The sequence below is a fragment of the Lipotes vexillifer genome, unplaced genomic scaffold, assembly GCF_000442215.2.
Source record: "Lipotes vexillifer unplaced genomic scaffold, Lipotes_vexillifer_v1.1 scaffold19, whole genome shotgun sequence".
NCBI classification, from domain to species: Eukaryota; Metazoa; Chordata; class Mammalia; order Artiodactyla; family Lipotidae; genus Lipotes; species Lipotes vexillifer.
In genome coordinates this window covers 277,629-303,489 of record NW_006793856.1, presented here as the reverse complement: position 1 = coordinate 303,489, position 25,861 = coordinate 277,629, and the positions used below count along the sequence as shown (strand labels likewise).

The following is a 25,861-nucleotide window of genomic DNA, read 5'->3' as shown; positions in this document are numbered from 1 at the left end:
ACTTTGTCCATTTCTTCCAGTTTGTGCATTTTATTGGCATATAGTTGCTTGTAGGAATCTCTCATGATCCTTTGTATTTCTGCAGTGTCAGTTGTTACTTCTCCTTTTTCATTTCTGATTCTATTGATTTGAGTCTTCTCCCTTTTCTTCCTGATGAGTCTGGCTAGTGGTTTACCAATTCTATTTATCTTCTCAAAGAACCAGCTTTTAGTTTTATTGATTTTAGCTCTCATTTCCTTCCTTTCTTTTTCATTTATTTCTGATCTGATCTTTATGATTTCTTTCTTTCTGCTAACTTTGGGGGTTTTTTTGTTCTTCTTTCTCTGATTGCTTTAGGTGTAAGGTTAGGTTGTTTATTTGAGATATTTCTTGTTTCTTGAGGTAGGATTGTATTGCTATAAACTTCCCTCTTAGAACTGCTTTTGTTGCATCCCATAGGTTTTGGGTCACCCTGTTTTCATTATTTGTTTCTAGGTATTTTTTGATTTCCTCCTTGATTTCTTCAGTGATCTCTTGGTTATTTAGTAGTGTATTGTTTGGCCTCCATGTGTTTGTATGTTTTACAGATTTTTTTCCTATAATTGATATCTAGTCTCATAGTGTTGTGGTCAGAAAAGATACTTGATACAATTTCAATGTTCTTAAATTTACCAAGGCTTGATTTGTGACCCAAGATATGATCTATCCTGGAGAATGTTCCATGAGCACTTGACAACAAAGTGTATTCTGGTGTTTTTGGATGGTATGTCCTATAAATATCAATTAAGTCCACCTATTTAATGTATCATTTAAAGCTTGTGTTTCCTTATTTATTTTCATTTTGGATGATCTTTCCATTGGTGAAAGTGGGGTGTTAAAGTCCCCTACTATGATTGTGTTACTGTCAATTTCCCCTTTTATGGCTGTTAGCATTTGCCTTAAGTATTGAGGTGCTCCTATGTTGAGTTCGTAAATATTTGCAATTGTTATATCTTCTTCTTGGATCGATCCCTTGATCATTATGTAGTGTCCTTCTTTGTGTCTTGTAATAGTCTTTATTTTAAAGTATTTTGTCTGATATGAAAATTGCTACTCCAGCTTTCTTTTGATTTCCATTTGCATGGAATATCTTTTTCTATCCCCTCACTTTCAGTCTGTATGTGTCCCTAGGTCTGAGTGGGTCTCTTGTAGACAGCATATATATGGGTCTTCATTTTGTATCCATTCAGCTAGTCTCTGCCTTTTGGTTTGGGCATTTAATCCATTTACATATAAGGTGGTTATCGATATGTGTGTTCCTATTACCATTTTCTTAATGTCTTAGTTTTGCGTTTGTTATTGTAGGTCTTTTCTTTCACCTGTGTTTCCTGCCTAGATATGTTCCTTTAGTATTTGTTGTGAAGCTGGTTTGGTGGTGATGAATTCTCTTAGGTTTTGCTTGTCTGTAAAGGTTTTAAGTTCTCCATCGAATATGAATGAGATTCTTACTGGGTAGAGTAATCTTGGTTGTAGGTTTTTCTTTCTCATTACTTTAAGTATGTCCTGCCACTCCCTTGTGGCTTGCAGAGTTTCTGCTGAAAGATCAGCTGTTAACCTTATAGAGATTCCCTTGTATGTTATTTGTTGCTTTTCCCTTGCTGCTTTTAATTTTTTTTCTCTGTATTTAATTTTTGATAGTTTGACTAATATGTGTTTTGGTGTGTTTTTCCTTGGATTTATCCTATATGGGACTCTGTGCTTCCTGGACTTGATTGACAATTTCCTTTCCCATATTAGGGAAGTTTTCAACTATAATCTCTTCAAATATTTTCTCAGTCCCTTTCTTTTTCTCTTCTTCTTCTGGAACCCCTATAATTCGCATGTTGGTGCATTTAATGTTGTCCCAGAGGTCTCTGAGACTGTCCTCAATTCTTTTCATTCTTTTCTCTTTATTCTGCTCTGTAGTAGTCATTTCTACTATTTTATCTTCCAGGTCACTTATCCGTTCTTCTGCCTCAGTTATTCTGCTATTGATTCCTTCTAGAGAATTTTTTTTTTTTTTTTTATGTTACGCGGGCCTCTCCCGTTGTGGAGCACAGGCTCCGGACGCACAGGCTCAGCGGCCATGGCTCACGGGCCTAGCCGCTCCACGGCATGTGGGATCCTCCCGGACCAGGTCACGAACCCATGTCCCCTGCATCGGCAGGCAGACTCTCAACCACTGCGACACCAGGGAAGCCCTAGAGAATTTTTAATTTCATTTATTGTGTTGTTCATCATTGGTTGTTTGCTCTTTAGTTCTTTTAGGTCCTTGTTAAACATTTCTTGTATTTTCTCCGTTCTATTTCCAAGATGTTGGATCATCTTTACTATCATTACTCTGAATTCTTTTTCAGGTAGACCCACTGTTTCCTCTTCATTTATTTGGTCTGGTGGGTTTTTACCATGCTCCTTCGTCTGCTGTGTACTTCTCTGTCTTCTCATTTTGTTAAACTTACTGTGTTTGGGGGTCTCCTTTCTGCAGGTTGCAGGTTCATAGTTGCCGTTGTTTTTGGTATCTGCCCCCAGTGGGTAAGGTTGGTTCAGTGGGTTGTGTAGGCTTCCTGGTGGAGGGGACTAGTGCCTGTGTTCTGCTGGATGAGGCTGAATCTTGTCTTTTTGGTGGGCAGTACCGCGTCTAGTGCTGTGTTTTTGGGTGTCTGTGAACTTATTATTATTTTAGGCAGCCTCTCTGCTAATGGGTAGGGTTGTGTTCCTGTCTTGCTAGTTGTTTGCCATAGGGTGTCCAGCACTGTAGCTTGCTGGTTGTTGAGTGGAGCTGCATCTTAGTGTTGAGATGGAGATCTCTGGGAGAGCTTTAGCCATTTGATATTATGTGGAGCTGAGAGGTCTCTGGTGGACCAATGTCCTGAACTTGGCTCTCCCATCTCAGAGGCTCAAGCCTGACACCCGGCTAGAGCACCAAGGCTATGTCAGCCACATGGCTCAGAAGAAAAGGGAGGAAAAAGAAAGAAAGAAAGAAAAAAATAAAATAAAGTTATTAAATTAAAAAATAAAAAAATAATTAACAATAAGAAAGTAATAAGAAATAAAAGAAAGAGACAGCAACCAAACCAAAACAAATCCACCAATGATAAAAAGTGCTAAGAACTATACTAAAAACAAACAAACAAACAAAAAACACGGACAGACAGAACCCTAGGACAAATGGTAAAAGCAAAGCTATACAGACAAAATCACACAAGGAAGCATACACATACACACTCACAAAGGGAGAAAAAGAAAAAAATATATACGTATAAAAAAAAAAGGAAGAGAGCAACCAAATCAATAAACAAATCTACCAATGTGAATAAGCTATATCTACTAAACTAAGATAAACATAAAACCAGAAAAACATTAGAGGCAGAAAGCAAACCCCATGTCTACAGTTGCTCCCAAAGTCTACCGCCTCAATTTTGGGAGGATTTGTTGTCTACTCAGATATTCCATAGATGCAGGTACATCAAGTTGATTGTGGAGATTTAATCCGCTGCTCCTGAGGCTGCTGGGAGAGATTTCCCTTTCTCTTCTTTGTTCACACTGCTCCTGGGGTTCAGCTTTGTATTTGACCCTGCGTCTGTGTGTAGGTCGCCTGAGGGCATCTGTTTTTCACGCAGACAGGATGGGGTTAAAGGAGCAGCCGCTTCGGGGGCTCTGGCTCACTCAGGCCGGGGGGATGGAGGGGTACGGAATGTGGGGCGAGCCTGTAGCTGCAGAGGCCGGCAGGACGTTGCACCAGCCTGAGGCGCGCCGTGTGTTCTCCCAGGAATTTGTTCCTGGATCATGGGACCCTGGCAGTGGCGGGCTGCACAGGCTCCCAGGAGGGGAGGTGTGGATAGTGCCCTGTGTTTCACACAGGCTTCCTGGTGGCTGCAGCAGCAGCCTTAGTGTCTCATGCCCGTCTCTGTTGTCTGTGCTGATAGCCATGGCTCGCGCCCATCTCTGGAGCTCGTTTAGGCAGTGCTCTGAATCCCCTCTCCTTGCGCACTCCAAAACAATGGTCTCTTGCCTCCTAGGCAGTTCCAGACTTTTCCCGGACTCCCTCCCGGCTAGCTGTGGCGTACTAGCCCCCTTCAGGCTGTGTTCACGCCTCCAGTCCTCTCCCTGGGATCCAACCTCCGACGCCCGAGCCTCAGCTCCCAGCACCGCCCCCCCAACCCCCAGCCCCGTGGGTGAGCAAACAAGCCTCTCGGGCTGGTGAGTGCTGGTCGGCACCGATCTTCTGTGCGGGAATCTCTGTGCTTTGCCCTCTGCACCCCTGTTGCTGTGCTGTCCTCCATGGCTCCAAAGTTTCCCCCTCCGCCATCCACAGTCTCCGCCCACGAAGGGGCTTCCTAGTGTGTGGAAACCTTTCCTCCTTCACAGCTCCCTCCCACTGGTGCAGTTCCTGTCCCTATTCTTTTGTCCCTGTTTTTCCTTTTTTCTTTTGCCCTACGCAGGTACGTGAGGGAGTTTCTTGCCTTTTGGGAGGTCTGAGGTCTTCTGCCAGCGTTCAGTAGGTGTTCTGTAGGAGCTGTTCCACATTTAGATGTATTTTTGATGTAGCTGTGGGGAGGAAGGTGGTCTCCACGTCTTACTCTTCCATCTTGAAGCTTTCTCTGTAGACTTTTTAATGATGGCCATTCTGACTGGTGTGAGGTGATACCCCATTGTAGTTTTGATTTGCATTTCTCTAATAATTAGTGATGTCAAACATCTTTCCATGTGCCATTTGGCCATCTGTATGTCTGCTTTGGAGAAATGTCTACTTAGGTCTTCTTCCCATTTTTGGATTGGGTTGTTTGGTTTTGGGAACTTGTTTACTCTTGATTACAATGCAACACGTTGTTAAAGGGTCCAAGGGACACCCTAGTGGTGGAAGTATGTTTGACCTTCACCTCCACCTTGGGCTGGTGGATCCAATTAATTCCATGAAGCAACTGCAGGCCAATCTGTTTCCAGAATTATTGGTTTAAAAACCAGTTCATGTTTGTTTGCATCTGTCTTTCTTTCCCTTCAGAATGTTCTAAGTCTTTTCACAAATAATGGGATATGTATGTGTTTAGAATCTTTCTCACATATATCAGAGATAGGAGATATTACTCAATTTTGTAAAAACAAAACTATGGAGCAGAGAGCATGTTTAGAATATTAATACAAATTTTAATCAAATACAAAGTTTAGTAACAGAAGGCTGAGACTCATGACCTTATGCTTTCTAGCCATGGTGATGCCTTCTCAGAGTCAGGAGATATTTGACTCAGACCAGCCCTGTCCACCTCCAGAAGAACTGGACCTCAAGCTTGAGAGTAGAGGAGAAGGCAGTGAAGAAGGTTTGACTCAAAGGCTGTCCCCCAGTATACAGGTGCCTGCCCTGAGCCTCCAAATTCTCATGTCTCCCCACATCAGTGCCCCTGCAGGATTTAAGGGCTGGGGCCAAGGGAACTGCAGTGATTCCCTTCCCGTCCAAGCGTTTCTGATGGCAGGCCAGGGTGGATGTTAATCCAGAGTTTGGTGAGGCTAGATGCATAGAAGTGGGGCAAGTGAGAACTTCCAAATCTGCTTTGGGCTCTTGGTATTAAAAGCCCTGGGATTTTAACTTAGAGCCCTGAGGTTGTGAGTTTTATATCTCACTTGCTTTAGATCCTGGATTGCCAACCTGGCAAATGATGGAATCACCTGGGGAGGTTTAAGACATACGATTGCCCAGGTTAGTGCTTTACTCCCAAAGATTCCCATGTAAATGGTCTGTTTGGTCTCAAACACCCCAGGGGATTCTAATATGCAGCCAGGGTTTAGAATCACTGCTTTGGAAAGATTTCAAGGGCTTCCTTTCTGGAAGCTAATTTATAGCTCTATTTTTTTTTTCCTCTAGAAATCCCTTGCAATTTCTCCCTTGCAGTTGACCTGTAATATTTGCAGTTGGTGTTGGCCGTGAAGACACACAGAATTACTTAGTAGTTTTCTGACTTTCCTTTCTGGTTTAGGATCTGAGATTGATTTGCTTGATTGTTTTCATAGAGGTAATGACATCATTTGTTTTTATTTCTATTTTTGAAGGTGAAGATATTTGCTCCTAATGTTGAGCAGATGCACATTATTAATCACTTGAAAGAGAGCCCAACAGAAGAGAAGAGAAATATGCCGGAGGAAAGTGCCAGGAGGGCCCATGGGGATGCACAAGACTTGGCAGACCTGAACTTCAGCAAGCTTGATGCAGTCAGGATACCTGGTGAGTGAGCTGAAAACTGTGAGGCCAACTGTTCATTTTTATTAATGCTCCCTGACTTCCAAACTGTCTTCCTGAAAGAGTGGTGCAGGCTCAGCTACCATTTTGAACCTCTGTTCCAGGCTCTGGGTCTGCAGCACATGAGAAACACTTGGAGAATTTTTAAAACCTCCCAATGCCCAGGTAACACCTGAGACCAGTTACATAGGACTCTGAGGGTAGAAACAGACATTACTGGTTTTTGATGCTCCCCAGGTGATTCTACTATGTGGCTGAGTTTGAGAACCAGTGCTCTACCTAGAGTGGCCAGTGGTTCTCAGGCATGGCTTCACCTGAACTTACCTGGTGGGCTTCAAAACCATCAAGGCCTGTGGCCTTAGGGCCTGGATTTTGGAATTAAGATTCCCGGATGATTTTTATATGCAAGCAAGTTTGGGAGCCACCAATCTATACCTAATGAGTATACGAATCACCTGGAGATCTTGGTACACTGCAATTCTGATTCAGCTCCTAGGCGACAGGTGGCACGTGGCGAGCGGCCCACATTTGGGCTCTGGGAATCACAGTGGAGGACTGTCTCTTTCTGGACCTTTTCTGTGCAGGAATCATTTATAAATAGGTGACTCCATCTTTTAAAATAAAAGATTGATTTACAACTATAACTGTCTTAGATATTTTTGATTTCTTTTCATTGAGTCCCCTTCATAAGGAGCTATATGTTATATATTTCTTTTTCAAACTCAACAGCTAAAATCAGTTTTAAGATTATTTTTTTTAATTTTTTAATTTTTTTGTGGTACATGGGCCTCTCACTGTTGTGGCCGCTCCCGTTGCGGAGCACAGGCTCCGGATGCGCAGGCTCGGCGGCCATGGCTCACGGGCCCAGCCACTCGGTGGCATGTGGGATCTTCCCGGACCGGGGCACGAACCCGCGTCCCCTGCATCGGCAGGTGGACTCTCAACCACTGTGCCACCAGGGAAGCCCCTAAGATTATTTTAAACATTCACAATATTCTTGATATTTTGGGAGACAATTTGGAGATGTCCCACAGTGAGAACTGGGGGTCATTGTTTTAGATTAGGAGTGTGTTGCTCCTAACCCTTATATTTGGATACTTATCTATCTAAATTGGTTGCTTACTGCTCCTTTACATATACAGTATTCCAGATATCTATTGCTATGTAAAAAACAGCACCAAAATTTAGTGGCTTAAACAGTTTCTGTGGGTTGACTGGGCTTAGCTGGGTTTGCTTAAGATCTCTCACGCAGTTGCAGTCGGGTAGTAGCTGGGGCTGCAAAACACCACAATGGTGTCTTCACTCCCATGTCTGGTGCCTGAGCTGGGATTGGCTGGCATGTGGCCACGTGGCAGTCTTGGGCTTCCTTATAACCCATAGACCTCAGGTGCTTAAGTTGCTCATGTGAGAGCTGGCATCGCTCAGAACAAACATTCCAAGAGAACCAGGCTTTCCTCTTACTATCTAACCACAGGAGTTCCTCAGCATCATTTCTGCTACATTCTATTGACTAAAAGTGAGACCAGATTCAAGGAGGGGAGACTATAAAAGGGCATGAACATTGGGAGGCATGGATACTGGGATGCCATCTTTGGAGACTTGCTACACATTATGTGTACACCAAGTTTATTATGTATAAACAAATTTAAATATCTATTTATAAAACCGCAGGGAGGGTGAGGGAAACTATCATATTTGAGCTGCTGGTGTTTTGACAATTTACTCTTTTCTTCCATTGCAAATAGGTTTGCCCTAAGACAACTTTATAAAGATTATTGCCTGGCAGGTCTGATGCTAAAATTAGTGTGTTCACATCTAAGACAGTATTACTTGTAAATCAATAAAAAAAATTACTGCTATTTTTAAAAAACACTTTTATTCTAGCACATAAAAAGAGGTTTTTGTTTTTAGGAGAAATTAAATTATCTCAAATGCTTTAAAAATATATATAGTTCTACTTTGTACCAAACTTGAAATATTTAGCAAAAATTAGCATCATGATGGGTATTCCAGCTTGCGATTCAGAATTTCATACTGTTGATGCAAAATGTTTATTATTTTTATTAGGTTAATATAAACCCTTTATGTCTGTATAAAGTCCACTTGCTACAAGGGCTACACTGAAGCCATAATGATTAGGTCTGTGTTCTAGCATTTTGCACCAACTTTTACAAAAACATCTCTGAGCCACTTTGACAAATATAGTTTGCTATCCTGACTTTAAAACCAAGTTAATGAGGGATCCCCCTGGTGGTCCAGTGGCTAAGACTCTGGGCTCCCAATGCAGGCGGCCTGGCTTCGATCCCTGGTCAGGGAACTAGATCCCACATGCCACAACTAAGAGTTTGCATGCTGCAACGAAGATCCTGCATGCCGCAACTGAGACCCAGTGCAGCCAAATAAATACATAAATAAGTATTTTTTTAAAAACTAAGTTAATGAATTAATCAGAGTCATTACCAACTCCAGAAGACTTTAAAGAAATGCTCTTCTGCCATTTGATTCACGTGTTATTGCTCTTATATGCCTTAATTCTTTGCTTAAAAATTAATTGATCATAGGTTCTGCCTCAAATAATCCCAGGCCCCCTGTCTTTGCAGGTGGTTTTGGGGTGACCCAGAGCTGCATTGTCAACAGTTCTGTAAAGGACATTTCAACCCTTCTGCTGCGCTAAGAAGCCCATGAGCTGGTGCTGCCTTTCCCTGTGCTGGCAGCTGAAACCTTCCTACTTGTGAAGTCACAGTGGGTCAGGATAATATTGTGGATGGAGAAGAAAAGGATGAAAAGCTTCCCGTCAGGTAAGCACTCTCCTGTTTCGCTTCTTCCAGATGAATATGTGTGACTGCTTTTCTAATAGCTTAACAAAGTATCTTTCATAATGGGGCTGCAGTGTTTGGTGATTGGCCTTAAGGTCGGGGCAGCCATGGCAAGGGGCTGTGGTTTAAAGTGATAAGACCAGGTGGCATTGAACCATCGAGAAGATGTATTCTTACAAAATACTCTGGCTTAGTCTGTAAGGAAACAGTTTCAATGTAGCAGTCCTCTTGTATGATATCATTCAGCTACATGGATCCAGTTGTGCTTACTTGAATTATTTCCTCCAGACCCTAGTCCATATGGCCTTCCTTTCTCTTACTAACTGGGTATTTCAATGAAGCCTCATGTTGGAACAGATTTCTTATGTGCACAGTGCTTGTGAGCTTTTGTTCCAAATATTGTAGTGTTTGAGAGGCTGGTGTGAGCTGATAATTTTAACTCTCTTCACAGTCATGCTGTCAGGTGCCTAAGAAACATTTTCTCCCCCTCAGTTAGAGCTCCTCTTCTGATAGGTTTGCTGATGCAGACCCAGCCACTGCCACCCAGAAGCCTAGATGCAAACACAGCTATGGGGATGTGAGGGAATCCTGCCAGGATACTACCAACGAGATGGTGCAGACATGTGCCTTCGCGGCATGGCCCCTTGCATGAAAATCGTGATGGAATGGGGAAAATGATGTTGGGAGTGCTTTATAATGTATTTGAAAAGTGATGCTTCACAGTCTTTGGAAGAAATTGTTCAAGTAAAAATAGTTGAGCTCCAACCAATTGAATTACACATTTTACCACTTGATGATAGGTGCTTTCAATGGGATCGTGACTCAACGATGAAATAACTGACATTGAATTATCCAGATATCCGTGGTTTCTAGACAAGCACCTTGTCATTTTTATTTTTCATTTGTTAAAGTCGGAAGCAATACTTTCATGCCGTGTTTTAAACAGTTGGGCATTGGGCCATTGCAAAGGCTTTTTACGGAACCTCCAGGTTGGCTTCTATATGGGCACCAGCCGTAACTGGAGTGGGTTGACCCGTGTTTAGAATTAACTCCAACAAAGAGCAGGGAGAATTTTTTAAGTGAGACAACGATATCTGAGTGTCTATACCTGCATTAGCAACTGAACTTGGCGACTAGACAAATTTTCATTATTTCTGTGAAGGTATTTATTCTGTTCTGTCTGATTCAGATAAAGCCATGACACTTGAAGCATCATACATTCTTTTAATGTGCTGTGCAGCTGTCAACTGCTGGGCAGGGTTTCATCAGGAGTCAGAGTAGTGGCTTCTGAAACACCTGCTTTGGATGCCTTTTGAATGATCACTTTCTGTGAACTATCACTAAGCTATTTTTTTTTAATGTAGGGTAGGAGAAGAGAGGAATAATAGGGCAATTTCACTAGTGCATAATAAAAACTACAGTGCTGCAGATAGATTTCAGTGGTGGGAAGAGACCCCACACCATGGTGAGTGCCCATACACACGTGTGCAGCTCTCCTGGAAGGAAAACAATGCATCTGGTCGTGATGTTTCCTCCTTCCTTCAGTTCCCTGTAGCTTTGCTCTATGCAGGGAAGTCCTGCCAGAATTGACAAGGAAGATACACCCCTACAGTTCCTTTGTTGTCACAGATTATATTCTCCCAGGAAGAACTGGGGCTATTCATTCACATGCATTGGGCTCCCTGGTCCCTGAACCCAGCTCAGGCTCCAGAAACTCACATTCCCACCAGGGGAGGAATGAAGGAAGCACAGCTGGCGCAGAAGAGGTACAGAGCACTTTCTTTGTCCTGTTGCTTGTCTCTGTACTCACTCTAGGTTGTAAGCTCACGGTTGTAAGGGATTTTTGCCTATTTTGTTCACTGCTCTAATCACCTGCGCCAAGAACATCCTCTGGCACATATTAAGCCTTCAGTACACATTTGTTGAATTGAATGGACACCCACCATTTACTTCACATCCCCAAAGAGGTTCCCCTACATAAACTATCACAGACCTTAAGGCAGTCCCAGTTTTCGTATGGGACTTATCTGTCTGAGATATTTTTTAGATAGGACTTCAAAGTAAATTTGTTATAAAATATAACATATAAAAATTCCCTTTAAACTCACATTCTCATTTTAACTGCCTGGGTTAAAATGATTACAGCTCTTTGGTCTGTGGCAGCTCTAAGCCTACTGGAGATATCAGTTTTAGTTAATGCAATGATAAAACACACCGTTTATAGACCTCAAATGCTACAGGGCAGAGATAGTTCTTCAAGTGGAGGCAATGTCCAGTTTTTCTGTATCATTATTCTACCCTACAAAGCCACACGAACAGGAATGGAAGGCATTTCAGGATGGGACAAAATGTGCAGAAAAGAGAGAACATAGCAGGCTGGAGGCTACTATCTTAATTAGGACCTCTTTACAGGGTTGGTACTTGGCTTGCATCTGGGAACTTGGCACTTGACCCACTCCCTAACTGATAAAAATGATCCACTTTGCCTAGACAGTGCAAACAATGTGAATTATGCTGAACACCTGCTTTCCTTCTTGGAGTTTGGAATTATCATTGTGGCTGGGCAGAGGGTGCCTTCATGACCAGCTGCCTGTAAAAACCTTGGGTGGTAAGTCTCTTCCCAGGGCAGGAACATTGAACACATTTTTTTTTTTTACATTTTTTTTGGAGTATATTTGTTTTACAATGGTGTGTTAGTTTCTGCTTTATAGCAAAGTGAAACAGTTATACATATACATATGTCCCCATATCTCTTCCCTCTTGCGTCTCCCTCCCTCCCAACCTCCCTATCCCACCCCTCTAGGTGGTCACAAAGCACCGAGCTGATCTCCCTGTGCTATGCGGCTGCTTCCCACTAGCTATCTATTTTACGTTTCGTAGTGTATATATGTCCCTGCCACTCTCCCACTTTGTCACAGCTTACCCTTCCCCCTCCCCATATCCTCAAGTCCATTCTCTAGTAGGTCTGTGTCTTTATTCCTGTCTTACCCCTAGGTTCTTCATGACATTTTTTTTTTTTTTAATTCCATATATATGTGTTAGCATACGGTATTTGTCTTTCTCTTTCTGACTTACTTCACTCTGTATGACAGACTCTAGGTCCATCCACCTCATTACAAATAGCTCAATTTCGTTTCTTTTTATGGCTGAGTAATATTCCATTGTATATATGTGCCACATCTTCTTTATCCATTCATCCGATGATGGGCACTTAGGTTGTTTCCATCTCCGGGCTATTGTAAATAGAGCTGCAATGAACATTTTGGTACATGAGTCTTTTTGAATTATGGTTTCCTCAGGGTATATGCCCAGTAGTGGGATTGCTGGGTCATATGGTAGTTCTATTTGTAGTTTTTTAAGGAACCTCCATACTGTTTTCCATAGTGGCTGAACCAATTCACATTCCCACCAGCAGTGCAAGAGGGTTCCCTTTTCTCCACACCCTCTCCAGCATTTATTGTTTCTAGATTTTTTGTTGATGGCCATTCTGACTGGTGTGAGATGATATCTCATTGTAGTTTTGATTTGCATTTCTCTAATGATTTATGATGTTAAGCATTCTTTCATGTGTTTGCATTGAACACATTTTACTGAACTTTTCTCTCCTGGAGAAAGGAAGACATTCACCTCCCTCCTCAACCTGGAGGGAGGGAGAGTTGAAAGCCTATGCAGGGGTTTCTCCAGACTCTGCCTGTATCTTATTCTCTTGTGGATCCTGTATCCTTTCACTATAGTAAATCTTAACCATGAGCACAGCTATATGCAGAGCCCCATGAGTTCTTTTGGCATGCACCCGAATATGTGCCTGGTCTTGGGGATCCCCCAGATATATGCTAGAGTGCCAGGGGTCCCCCGAGTGGGCAAAGGTGTGCCTGGGGACTGAGGCACTTTGGCTCAAGGTCATGAGTATGTGCTGAGGATGCAGAAATACAGAGAGGGAGCTGGAATAAACCTCTCTCTGTGAGCTAGAGCCTTGGTCTCAGTCTCATGGTGGATTTTCTCCCTGGCCGTCTGGCCTGATCCATGTGGAGGACTCATTTGCCTACACACAGGGCCTATCACACTAACAGTGGGCTGAGCTGCATCCTTTATTGCTGTACCCAAGGGAAAGGAAGGGAAGAAACAAGCATTTGCCACAATGCCTAGACATCAGATCAGAGCTGCCGGAGTCCCATCTTGGGCTTTCTCAGGATAGAATGGCTCACAAGCTGTCCTTCTTCCCCAACCTCATGGAAGGAAGAGACGCTCGCTCAGCTTTAACTCTCTCATTCCATCCAAAGTCTCCAACAGCACTGTGGCCCTAGCGTTTTGAATGGAATCATCTAGAAAAGAATGTGGGGAGCCAATCTCTCTCTTTCTCTCTCCCCTCTGTCATTTGTACGTGGTAAGATGGGGGTGGATGGTGTGCAGGGTTGTCAGTGAAGAGGACCCTTGAGCTCTCTCTACAGACCCATATCCCCCCATATTTTCTCCTGCCTTCAGTTAACTCAGTGGGCATAATAGCCAATATCAAGGTCACCTTGAGTGCTGTTGTCCCCCTCAGGAGATACCGTCTTCCCCAACACCTGCTGTGGGTCCGAAGCAAGCTTTGGGGGTGTTACAAGTTAAACTGAGTCATATTAAGATATTTTTTTTAAGAGTTTAGTTGAGCACAAATCGATTTGAATCATGCAGTACCCAATCTAGCAGGTAGAAAGGGGATCTAAAGAGCTGTGCAAAATGAAAGACTTTTATTGGCAGAAGGGAGTGGAAACAAGGAGGTTACACTAGGCAAAACAAGGAAACAAACAAACAACAAATTGGTTATTGCAAGGCTCCTTTCCTTAGGGGATGGCAGGGGTCTATCAGGCAGATTACCTAACTAGTGCTGATCAGAGATTCCTGATTTGCTGGTTCAATATTCTATTTTTGGAAGAGCCAAAAGTGTAATTCAGTTAGTCTTGATTTGGTGGATATGGGCTTAGCATAACTCCATTTGGGGTTTGTTGTCTTGTTTATAACAGGGGTTATCTAAGGATATTATTAATGGCCCTCAGATCTTGACCCTAGAAACTTCTCAGATTTATCAAGATAGGATAATTAAATTTAATCTCAAGGTCACAGTAGAAACCACCTCTTCTATCTCCTCTTTTATCAACCTTGTTCAAATTTATAAGTGTTACCATGATGTGTCCTATGGAACAATATAATCCATGTAATACAGAGCCAGCAATAAAAAATTCTACCCATTTCTAAGTAGTGCTTCTGCTACATTCTATGTATTTTGATATGTGGTATTTTTGTTATTGGTTAGTTCTAAATGTTTTATAATTTTCTCTGTAATTTCTTTTGTGACCCAAGAGTTATTTAGGGGAATGCTTATTACTAAACACTTCAGGCTTTTCTAATTGTCTTTTTAATTTTGATTTTTAACTTGATTACATTGTGATTAAAGAAAATGATCTGGATGATCCAGTGCTTTGAAAAGTTGAGACTTGCTTTATGCCTAAGTATATGGTCAATTTTTGTAAATGTTCTGTGAGATTTTTAAAATATTGTGAATTCTCCAGTTTTTGAATACAGAGTCCTTTATATGTCCATTAGATAAGACATGTTGATTGTGTTTAAATCTTATATAGTCTATTTGTTTTTGGTTTCCTTGAAATATAAATTACTAAGAGAGAAATGTTAAAATTCTCTCAGTATAGTGTTGGATTTATCTGTTTCTCCTTGCAGTTTAATAGTATTTAGATGCATGGAAGTTTAGAATTATTTTAGTTACCTAGTGACTTGAATTTATCATTATTATCTCTTTTCTAATAATTCTTTTTTGCTTAATATTAACATTTATTTATTCTAGCTTTCTTTTGTTAATATTCCATCCACATTTCCCCTATATTTTTTACTTTCAACTTTTCTACATCCTTGTGTGTCTTGAATAAAGTATATAACTGGATTTTAAAAATGCCTTCTAAGGACTTCCCTGGTTGTCCAGTGGTTAAGACTCCAATCTTCCAATACAGCAGGTGCAGGTTCGATCCCTGGTCGGGAGACTAATATCCCACATGCTGTGTGGCATGACCAAAAAAAAAAAAAAAAGGCCTTCTAATAACACCAGAAGTAGGAACAAAATTTTTTTTACAAAATAGCAAAATGGACTTGAACAAAATTTAAAACTTCTGTTCTTCAAAAGAGACCATTAGGGCTTCCCTGGTGGCGCAGTGGTTGAGAGTCTGCCTGCCAAGTCAGGGGACACGGGTTCGTGCCACAGTCCGGGAAGATCCCACATGCCGCAGAATGGCTGGGCCCGTGAACCATGACCGCTGAGCCTGAGCGTCCAGAGCCTGTGCTCCACAACGGGAGAGGCCACAACAGTGAGAGGCCCGCATACCGCAAAAAAAAAAAAGAGACCATTAAAATCACAGTAAGACAAGCCACAGACTGGGAGAAAATATTTGCAAAAGAGGTATCTGTTCAAGAACTTATGGCCAGAATATAAAATGAACTCATACAACTCAATAAGAAGACAACCTAATTATAATAATAGGCAAAAATGGGCAAGAGTTAGTCATTAGGGAAATGCCAATTAAAACCACAATGAGATACCATTATACACACACTTGACTGGCTAAAATTATAAAGACTGATAATTCCAAAGGTTGGTGAGGATAAGGAGAAACTGGAGCCATTGTACATTGCTGGTGGAAATGTAACATGATAGAGCTACTTTATAGAAAACAGGTTTTACTAAAGTTAAACATGTACTTACCAAATGACTCAGCATTCCCATTCCTAAGAATCAACCCGAGAGAAATGGAAAGATACATCCATGGAAAGACATGTTTGTGTATGTTCATAGAAGCATTATTCATAATAGCCCCAAACTGGAAACAATCCAGCTGCTCTTTAACTAATTAATGGGTAAACAAAGTGGTATATCCATACAATGGAATGCTACTTGGCAATGAAAGGGAATAAAGTACTGATACATATGTGGAAAAATCTTAAAACTATTATGCTAAGTGAAAGAGCCAGACACATAAGACTATATATTGTATGATTCCATTTATCTGAAATGTTGGAAAAGACAAAACTATAGAGATAGAAAGCAGATCATTGGCTGCTGAGGGCTGGAGATTGGGAATTGATTGCAAACAGGCCTGAGGAATGTTTGGAAATGATAGAAGTATTCTAAAACTGGATTTCAGTGATATTTGCACAACTCTATACATTTACTAAAACTCATAAAATGTAAAATGGATGAATTAATGATATGTACAGTAGGTGTTAATAAAACAAACATTTTAAAATGTGTTCATAGTCTTTGTATTTTTTAACTGGAGCATTTAGTTCATTTACTCTCTTCATAATTATACATATATTTGGATTTTTCCTGTCATTTTTAAAATTTATTTTTAAATAAATTCATTTATTTAATTTATTTATTATTTTTTGGCTGCGTTGGGTCTTTGTTGCTGCGCGCGGGCTCCCTCTAGTTGTGGCAAGTGGGGACCACTCTTCATTGCAGTGCACAGGCTTCTCATTGCAGTGGCTTCTCTTGTGGAGCACGGGCTCTAGGCGCGTGGGCCTCAGTAGTTGTGACACGCAGGCTCAGTAGTCGTGGCTCGCAGGCTCTAGAGCACAGGCTCAGCAGCCGCAGTGCACGGGCTTAGTTGTTCTGCGGCATGTGGGATCTTCCCCGACCAGGGACTGAACCCATGTCCCCTGCATTGGCAGGTGGATTCTTAACCACTGAGCAACCAGGGAAGTCCCTCCAATCATTTCATATTGTGCTTTCTGTCTGTTCTGCCTTTTCTATATTTCTTGTCCCCCTCCTTTCTTACCTTTCTTTGGATTATTTTTTTTTCCTAATTCCATATTTCTCTCTCTATTAACCTGAAGTGATACGTTCCACTGCTGTTTTATAGAAGTCACCCTAGAAATGTCAACATACATACTTACAAATCAAAGTCTAGAGTTAATAGTGTTGCCCTTTTCTTGAACAACATGAGGAATTTAGAATACATTAACTATAATACCTCCCTGCCTCTATATATATATATATATATATATATATATATATAATATGTATATAATGCTAATGTTGCAGTTTTTAACCCCACAAGACATTTTTATTACTTTATACAGTTTAATATATATCTGACTACCCACATATATACTATGTTTTGGCTGTCATTCTTTATTGCATCTCAGACTCTACGTCCATGATATTTGTCTCAAAAAGTTTTTTGTAATGAAAGGTGATATATTGTAGTGGTTAAGAGCATGACTTCTAGAGCCAAAGTGTTTTATTTTTTAGACTGTTTTTAACTTATGCTTTAAAGATAGAGAAACTTAAGTAGAGGGTTATCCAGAACCATGGCCAGGGTCACATCTAGTCAATGGCAGAGGCAGGATTTGAACCCATGAAGACCTTATTTTAAACCCAATGGCATCCCCTCCATTGTGAAGGGCTTCTGATAAGCCATAGTGTAAGGAGTCCATTGGTGGCACAACAGACCAGAGCCCTTCTTCTGTCAGCAAGTTGTATGCAGAAGTTCAAATCCCTCTCAAGGCTTGAGGCTCATGAAATTCATAAATAACTTCTCTGAAAAGATTAAGCAAATCACAGGTGACCTGAATTTCAGCCTTATGAATGCTTATAAAATAAATTTCTCTGTGTTTCTTGCACCATTATCTTGCTATAGGTAACTGGAACTGTCTTGCAAAATTTACAGGACAAGACTTCTTCCATGTATATCCAGTTCTGTGTCTGGACTCTCTTCAGCATGCTGCATTTATTCCCAGGCAGACCAAGAAAGACCTTTGCTCTGTAAAGCAAAGCATTGAATTTTCCCCAATATAAAGTCATTTAGATGTTGTTAAGCCTCAGGAGGGATTGCATGATGGAACTGTTAAACGCTAGAGAGATTTTGAAACTATCTCTGGTGGAGACGGTTCTTTCAGAAGCGTGGTTAACACAGAGCAGTCTTCCAGGTCTTCTAGGTTTTCTACTATCTCTATAAGCCTTTCTACAGTGTGGCAGGACAGCATCCTGCAGGCATTGGCTCTGAACTTTTCCTGTAGGTCTTTCTGGCTCAGAGGCTTCCTCCAGTGACCGTAGAAGGTATCAGAGCGCTCTGTGAAGATGGATCCATCCTTGAGGGCAACACTTATCTCGCTGTAGAGGGTGTTGAAATTTGGTAGGTTGTCCTGAGGGTGCTCCAGCTCTACCTTACCAAGCAACTCTCTAACCCGTGGCCTGTTGACCTGGTGTTTGCGGAATGATGAGACAGTGATGGCACCATCTAGCAGCATGGCGCAGGCCACATACTGGAAGGAGTGTCGGGCCTCATGCTCCGAGTCTGGGAAGGGCCTATTCACATACTGGACATCTGGAATTCTAAGCACAATTCTCTCCATGTGGTCAGTGGGAAGTATGGCTCTGTCTCTTACAAGCTGTTTTCTCACAGATGCAGCCGCGTCTGCCACCCAGTGCGTGGCCAAATGGGCAGGGAAAAGCTTGAAGGCCACATCCTGCTGGTCCAGCAGCCAAGTGTGTGAATCTACGTCTGGAAGGATTTTGGGGGCATAGTTGGCATAGAAGGCCCCAAACCCTGACTCCATGTCCAAGACCTGTTTGTTTCCCTGGAGACCCAGCATTGCCAGAAAAGCAGCTTCTAGCCCATGCCTGGCGGCATTGCCGACATGAAGAGGCTTGGTCTGAGTGGCGGCATTCGCCATGGGTGCCCCAGCATGAGAAACAGCAATAGCCAGGGCCTCTTGGCACTCTGTCATGCTGAGCCCCAAAAACTTAGACGCTGCAGCAGCACTACCCAAAGTTCCCACCACTGAGGGGGGATGGAATCTGAAAAACAAAAAACACAAGAGTTGGAGACTTACAAACCTCAGCCCCCAGGGGGCAGTATAGCACAATGGTCAGGAGCTTAGCTAATGGAGCAGCCCTAATGCCTAGGTTCAAATCTCAGCTCTTCCTCTTATTAGCTGTGTGTTTTGGAAAAGTTATTCGACTTCTCTGTATCTGTTTTCTCTTATATAAAATGGTCATAATAATAGTATCTACTTCATAGGGTTTTGTGAGTTTTGAACGAATTCGCATGATTACAACAGCGCCTGATATAGTAAATTATTTATAAATGGTACTTTTGCAATTATTGCCAAAAGGCAAAAGTTGTTGAGTGCTGAAAGCCTATGTAAGTAACTGTAACAGTTGAAGGCCTTGTAGAAACCGTGGAAGTTCACTCAGTATTCCGATTTATTCCTCCCCCAGCAGGCTGGACCAAGGGGCAAAATAAATATTAGATTGAACCATATGATACAGTCAGCGTTTGACCATTTTTGATCTATGGATTGAGCAGTCGGGTTTAAGATATTCTGAATGTTCCCATTAGTCTGAAGGACCCTAGCAAATACCAAAGTAGACTCTGCTTTGAGATGAGATGAGGGATATTCAGAGTACCCACAGAGGCCAGAATGACATGATCATCCTGGGGTGAGAGGCTCCAATTTAGTGCATGGTCCTCGTTGCTTGATAGGCTCTCTAAACCCAGATGAGACTTTTCACTAGTACTTCTGAGGTCACACCTTTGTATATGGATGTACAGTTTGTTATGTGACTGGTTGAGTTGACTTATATGCCAGCACTAACGTCAACATCTTCAACTGAGCCAACCTCTATGTCAGAAAGATCTACAGAGATAATGACTAACAGATGAAGGGGAATGTGGCCGCCTCACGATGGGGCACAGTTTCTCCATACCTCTTTGGTATGTCCTTGGCTTCCTTGGAGAAATGCATTAATCGGCCTTGCACTTCAATACCAACGTTGAAAGCCAGCAGCAGGTCAAGGCCAGAACACTTTGGACTTGGAGGCAGGGCTTCTGATAAAGCCATGAGGACAGGAAGGACGGCTCCAGAAGGGTGGGTGGCAGGGTGCCACATGTCATCAAAATCCATTGAGTGAACCTATGTGAACAGACACATAAACAACAACCAAAACCAAATGTATTTCCCTGAATGCAATGACTTTTGGACCAGTCAGGGTTTAGTTCAATAATAACCTTGTTTGATGTGAGATTTTTAGATCTGATTCTCTGAAAATTAAACCTATGAACTGGCTGTGATTCTTTTTTTTTTTTTTTTGCGGTACGCGGGCCTCTCACTGTTGTGGCCTCTCCCATTGCGGAGCACAGGCTCCGGACACGCAGGCTCAGCGGCCATGGCTCATGGGCCCAGCCGCTCTGCGGCATGTGGGATCCTCCCGGACCGGGGCACGAACCTGCATCCCCTGCATTGGCAGGCGGACTCTCAACCACTGTGCCACCAGGGAAGCCCTGGCTGTGATTCTTAATCACATGACTTGGCACTAGACAGGCTGTCCTCTGTCCAGATGAGGTGCGACCTTGGGGAGCAGCTAGTGAACTGCAGGGAGCTTGGCTCTTACTCAGGTGCCACAGCCCTTGGAAAGATCTTTATCTACCTTACAAACAAAGCTGTAGAATTAGGTGGCTGTTCCTCCCTGCCTCCCTCTTCCACCTTTCAAACAAGTCACATGAAAAGTTTAATGTCATTTATTCCACATCAGGCCATATTTTTTGAACCCTTTTATTATAAATAATTTCAAACTTATGGAGAAGTTGCAAGAACTCTTGAACCCAGTTTAACTGTTAAGCTATATTTTAAAATCATTTGGTTTTTCTTTATACGAAATAGTAATAACCAGAAGTTCATTTAAAAATAGATTTTTGTCTACTAGTTGTGGCTGGTGCCTTTCCCACTGCTTACTTACTGGACGTTTACTTCTGGATGCACCATTAGGTTTGACTTTCAATATTCTGAACTACTGTCCCATAAACCATAAAAATATCTCAGAAATCCCAACAGATTCATGTCCAAATTATATCTTTTAGACTGCCCGTGACACACAGAAAAACATAAAAATTGTCAGATGAGAAGCGCTGATTTTCGGTTCAGAAAATGTAGACACCTTATGGCCATTGTTTCTTTCTCAATAAATATCTGTTGAATGATTGAATGAATGAATGAATGAAAGGCTGGTTAGAAGCTGGTTCTGCCCACCACAGAAAGAAATGACAAGGAATTGAGTCTGGATATTTAGTTTAGAGTTGAGATACCTTAGGGGCCTTTTTATCTATACTCTTCCATCTTATTTCCTCTACTTCACAATTTGTTTGAGAAGCATCAATTCACTGTAAAAACGTGAAAACTGAAATTACTACAAGGAGAGAGGGCAGGCCACGTCACCTCTCTGAACTTCAGTGATCTCATCCGTAAGAGACGGAAACTGGGCAATTTCTGAGATGTTTTCTGGCCCTGAAATTGTTCTGATTGTTGAACAGTTACAAAGACATGGAAATCTCCTTACAGCCACACCGTTAACGAAAGCAGCATATGTGGGTGGTAGCCTGAAGTCTGGCTGGCCCCAAACAGTGCTGGATACGTTGGAACTATAGATCTGAAACAAAAGAGTATCAATCAGTGATACAGAGTGTGGACCCAACATATGCCAAGTCACCATTTCAAGAGTTGTTCATGTTTGGAAGCATTACTTTAATACTTCTTACTGAGCCCTTTGTGCTAGACTGAAGCCCTAGTCATTGGATTTCTTTCTTCCTCGTAGAAGAATATATAACTTTTTCTGCGGAAGGGAGAGGAGAAGCTGTTGCTCAGTCCCAGACTGTGATCCATAAGTGCGACAAGGAATGAAGTCTGAATTTACTCTTATTTACTCCCTGAGGATAAATACTAGGAAAGGTGGACTCATCGTCTATAGACCAAGCATATTCTTTGGAGAGTGGATGCTACATCTCTCATGTAATCACCTACTCTCTGCTCAGGGTGCTGGCCCAGGCTTCTCTCCAGAGAATCTTGAGGTCTTTGCATGAACAAATGGGCTGGGGCTATGGCTGCTAAGACTCTCAGGTAAAAATGTGCTTTCAGTCAGACTAGTAATCAACTTTGAGATTTTGCTAGCCTTAAGATTAAGACTGGTCTTAAGATAGTGACTTAGTAAAGGATGTGGGTGAATATTAAGACTCAGGTAATAAAGCATAGAAAAGCAAAAAACTATATACAACAATGCTATATACACCAAGCACTATCTCTAAAATAAAGAGTAGGGCAGTAGAACACAAACGCACGTCCCTGGGCGCGCTTCTGGGTACACCTCACAAAAAGGCGCATGTGCACACTTGGTTTTAGCTCCAAAGTAGACATTGAGCTTCTTACTTTACTGTATTCCCTGGCTTTTTGGAACACTTCTGTACTGGTTCCCAGGAACCCAACACCCAGGGTATCCAGAATCATCCTCTTGCTCCTCTGGATAACACGATCTGTCAGGTGTCCCACTTTCAAGCCATGGATCACTCTGGCAAAGCTTTCTGTGACAGACTTTAAAGGGAAGAGTGTTAGAACAATGCTTCAGTCACTCTGTATTCACACACTTCCTTTCTACATGAGAACTGGAGGTACTTTTACGCAAAGACTTTATACTCCACTATAGGAAACGCAGTTGGTTAAATTAAGTTCAGTTCCTAAAAAATGATGTGTACTGGCCTTCCCTGGTGGTGCAGTGGTTGAGAATCTGCCTGTTAATGCAGGGGACACTGGTTCAAGCCCTGGTCTGGGAGGATCCCACATGCCGCGGAGCAACTAGGCCCGTGAGCCACAACTACTGAGCCTGCGTGTCTGGAGCCTGTGCTCCACAACAAGAGAGGCCGCCATAGTGAGAGGCTTGTGCACCGCAATGAAGAGTGGCCCCTGCTTGCCACAACTAGAGAAAGCCCTCGAACAGAAACAAAGACGCAACACAGCAAAGATAAAAAAATAAATTAATTAAAATTAACTGACGAAGGTCATGCAACAAATAAGTCACAAGTCCTTCCCATAACTTAAAAAAAAAAAAAAGATGTGTACTGAACACATGTGTGAGGCAGAGGGATGTGGAAATGAGCGATAGCCAGTTTCTGTCCTCAGTCCAGTGGAGGACACAGAGTAGCAAGCAGATAATGTGTGCTTGGGTGGTGGGCTGTGGTGGAGGCATGCAGAGGCTCAGAGGGGGAGCAGGGGAGGGACGTCTCGCCCACCATGTGGGCACGCCTGGGCATGGGGTGCATTCAGACAGGTAGGAGCTGGCACTGGTAGACACGTGCCAGGTGTTGAGCCGAATGTTTTAAATACAGTGTCTACTTAATACTCACTGGTCTCTAGGTATGTATCGTGAGTTTCTTTCTGCAGGTGAGGAGACCAAGACCCAGAAAGGTGAAGTCCCCAAGTCACACAGCTGTAACTTAGTTAGTCTGTACACAAACCCCTGTAGGTCTAACTCCAAAATCGATGCATCTAGCTCTTAAGCCCTCATTTCCTGAGGAACACATACATCAGAAACCTGTATTGCTGAGAATGAACATTTCTGGTTCTCCATCCCACACATCCAGAATTAGACCCTCCTCAGAACCAGAACATTTGGAAGCTTAGTTCAGGGTTCTAGGTTTCCATTAAGCTCTCTAGGTGATTCCTAAGTGATTCCTAAGATAGCTGTAGTGCTGTCATGTCCAATGTGGTAGCTACTCTCCACATCTGGTGATGGAGCGCTACATGTGACTAGTCCAAACTGAGACGTGTCATCAGAGGAGAATAAACACTGGGTTTTGAAGACTTAGTAGGAAAACAAAGGAATATAAAGCATTTCATTAATAATTTTAAAATATTAATTACATGCTGAAATTGATAATATTTGGGGTATATTGGTTAAATAAAATATATGATTAAAATTCATTTCATCAGTTTCTTCTTTTTTTTCTTTTTTTTTTGCGGTACATGGGCCTCATTACTGTTGTGGCCTCTCCCGTTGTGGGGCACAGGCTCCGGACGCGCAGGCTCAGCAGCCATGGCTCACGGGCCCAGCCGCTCCGCGGTACGTGGAATCTTCCCAGACCGGGGCACGAACCCGTGTTCCCTGCATTGGAAGGCGGACTCTCAACCACTACGCCACCAGGGAAGCCCCGGCAGTTTCTTCTTACTTCTTTACAATATGGCTACTGGAAACTTTAAAATTACACTCGAGGACCACTGCCTGCTCTTTCTGTTGGTGGAGACTTGCTGGAGGAGTAGATACCTGAGCTGCTTATGAAAACTTCTGTGAGTCAGCCAGGCGAAGGTGCTGAGAATGAAGATGGAGGTTAAAGGCAGAGGTAGCAGCATGGGCTGGGGCTTGGGGGTGTTGGTGCGGGGCGGTGCCGTGAACTGGGCAAACTCCAGCCGCAGGGCTGCCCCCAAGGGGCAGAGATGATAGGGAGAATGGATTTGCAGGCCAGGGCCAAATGGTGAAAGTGATATTACGCTAAAGACTGTGACGTCATCAGGGAGCCATAGTGCTCTCTTAAGAGAGGAAGAGGTGTGATCAGAACTGTGTTTTGCAAAGATCTCTGTAGGTACTCATGTAGAGAATGGATGAGGAGGGGTAGACAGGGCAGGTAAGAGACCGACGCCGCAGGTTCTGGATGGGGAAACAGCACTGCCATTTGCCGTGAGAGGGAACACAGGAAGAGGAGCAGACTTCTGGGCAACGATGCTGGGCTCACCGTGAACTCGTTGAATGTGAAGTGCGTGTGGTCATCCTAGTCGAGAAGACCTTATGTTTCTACCCACAACCCAGATAAAGAGCATGTCTGTTACGTAGTTAAAAACATCCTTTCATGTTTCACTATATGCCTAGCACTTGGTACCACTTAGTAAATGTTAGGTCGCTTCCCTTCCCTGCTCTGATTATTGCGTCATTATACAACTTCTTTGTCTCTGTGAACATCAGATAACTCATTTTAAAACGTGAGCTTGGGCTTCCCTGGTGGCTCAGTGGTTGAGAGTCCGTCTGCCGATGCAGGGGACAGGGGTTTGTGCCCCGGTCCGGGAAGATCCCACATGCTGCAGAGTGGCTAGGCCCGTGAGCCATAGCCGCTGAGCCTGCGCGTCCGGAGCCTGTGCTCCGCAACGGGAGAGGCCACAACAGTGAGAGGCCCACGTACCCCCCCCCCAAAAAAAAAACAAAAAAAGCGTGAGCTATAGGATGGGGGTGGGGGCTTATTGGATAGAAGATCTGGGGTGTCTGGGGCTCTCTGACGCTAAGCTCAGTGCAAGAGCAGAGGTGCAAAGACAGAACCAGTTCCCAGCTGAAAGTCCTTCAACCTGGCCACCGACTTGACTTGTCCTGTATTTTCAACCCCTAGGCTGTCAAGCCAGGGAAGCCTTGCCCTTTGCGAAACAATGGGTTGCTTTCTGTGTCGCTGCAGCTTTGCTGGAGCGATGGGAGGAGGCTGGAGAGGCGATGGCGGGGGCAGAGAAGGGTCTGGGATTCAAGTTTCAGGTTAGGGTGGAGAAGAACAATAACTTGGATTTTCACGTGGCTAGAAACCTGGGTAAACATCTTAGGAACAGGGAAGGCAAGGAGGGAAAAGAGCTGGCTTCATGATTTGCCAACTAAAACTTAGAGATTCAAGCAACTTAGAGATATGACTGGTAGTCTTATAAGCAGAACCACCTGTTTTTGACCTCTCTTCCCATCCCCACAGTTCCCACAGTGGAGGCAATTAATGATGGACTGCTCATCTCTTCAGGGTTAGATCTGACCTGGGAGTGCCTTCTGGGGCAACGGGTATGCCTGGGGAGCATGTATCTGCAGGGCGCCACCATGGAGCGCGAGAGGTGATTGGGGCATCCATCCACACAATCCCACGGTGCTAGTGACTTCTGAAAGTAGGGCCCCAATGGACCCCCTGACAAGTGCTGAACACCACCCCATGTG

The 25,861-nt window shown here is 43.0% G+C and overlaps 1 protein-coding gene across 1 annotated transcript; it reads right to left on the bottom strand.

Annotated features, from left to right (window-relative positions):
- Window positions 1–17,943: 17,943 nt before the first annotated feature.
- On the bottom strand, window positions 17,944–24,584 carry ACOD1 (aconitate decarboxylase 1). The gene is made up of 6 exons (XM_007466806.1): window positions 24,403–24,584; window positions 24,121–24,223; window positions 22,291–22,452; window positions 21,428–21,517; window positions 19,802–20,007; window positions 17,944–18,889 (listed from the first exon to the last, which is right to left on the bottom strand). Exons 1-6 carry the CDS (start codon window positions 24,582–24,584, stop codon window positions 17,944–17,946), a joined length of 1,689 nt encoding a protein of 562 aa, XP_007466868.1.
- Between the last annotated feature and the right edge of the window lie 1,277 nt (window positions 24,585–25,861).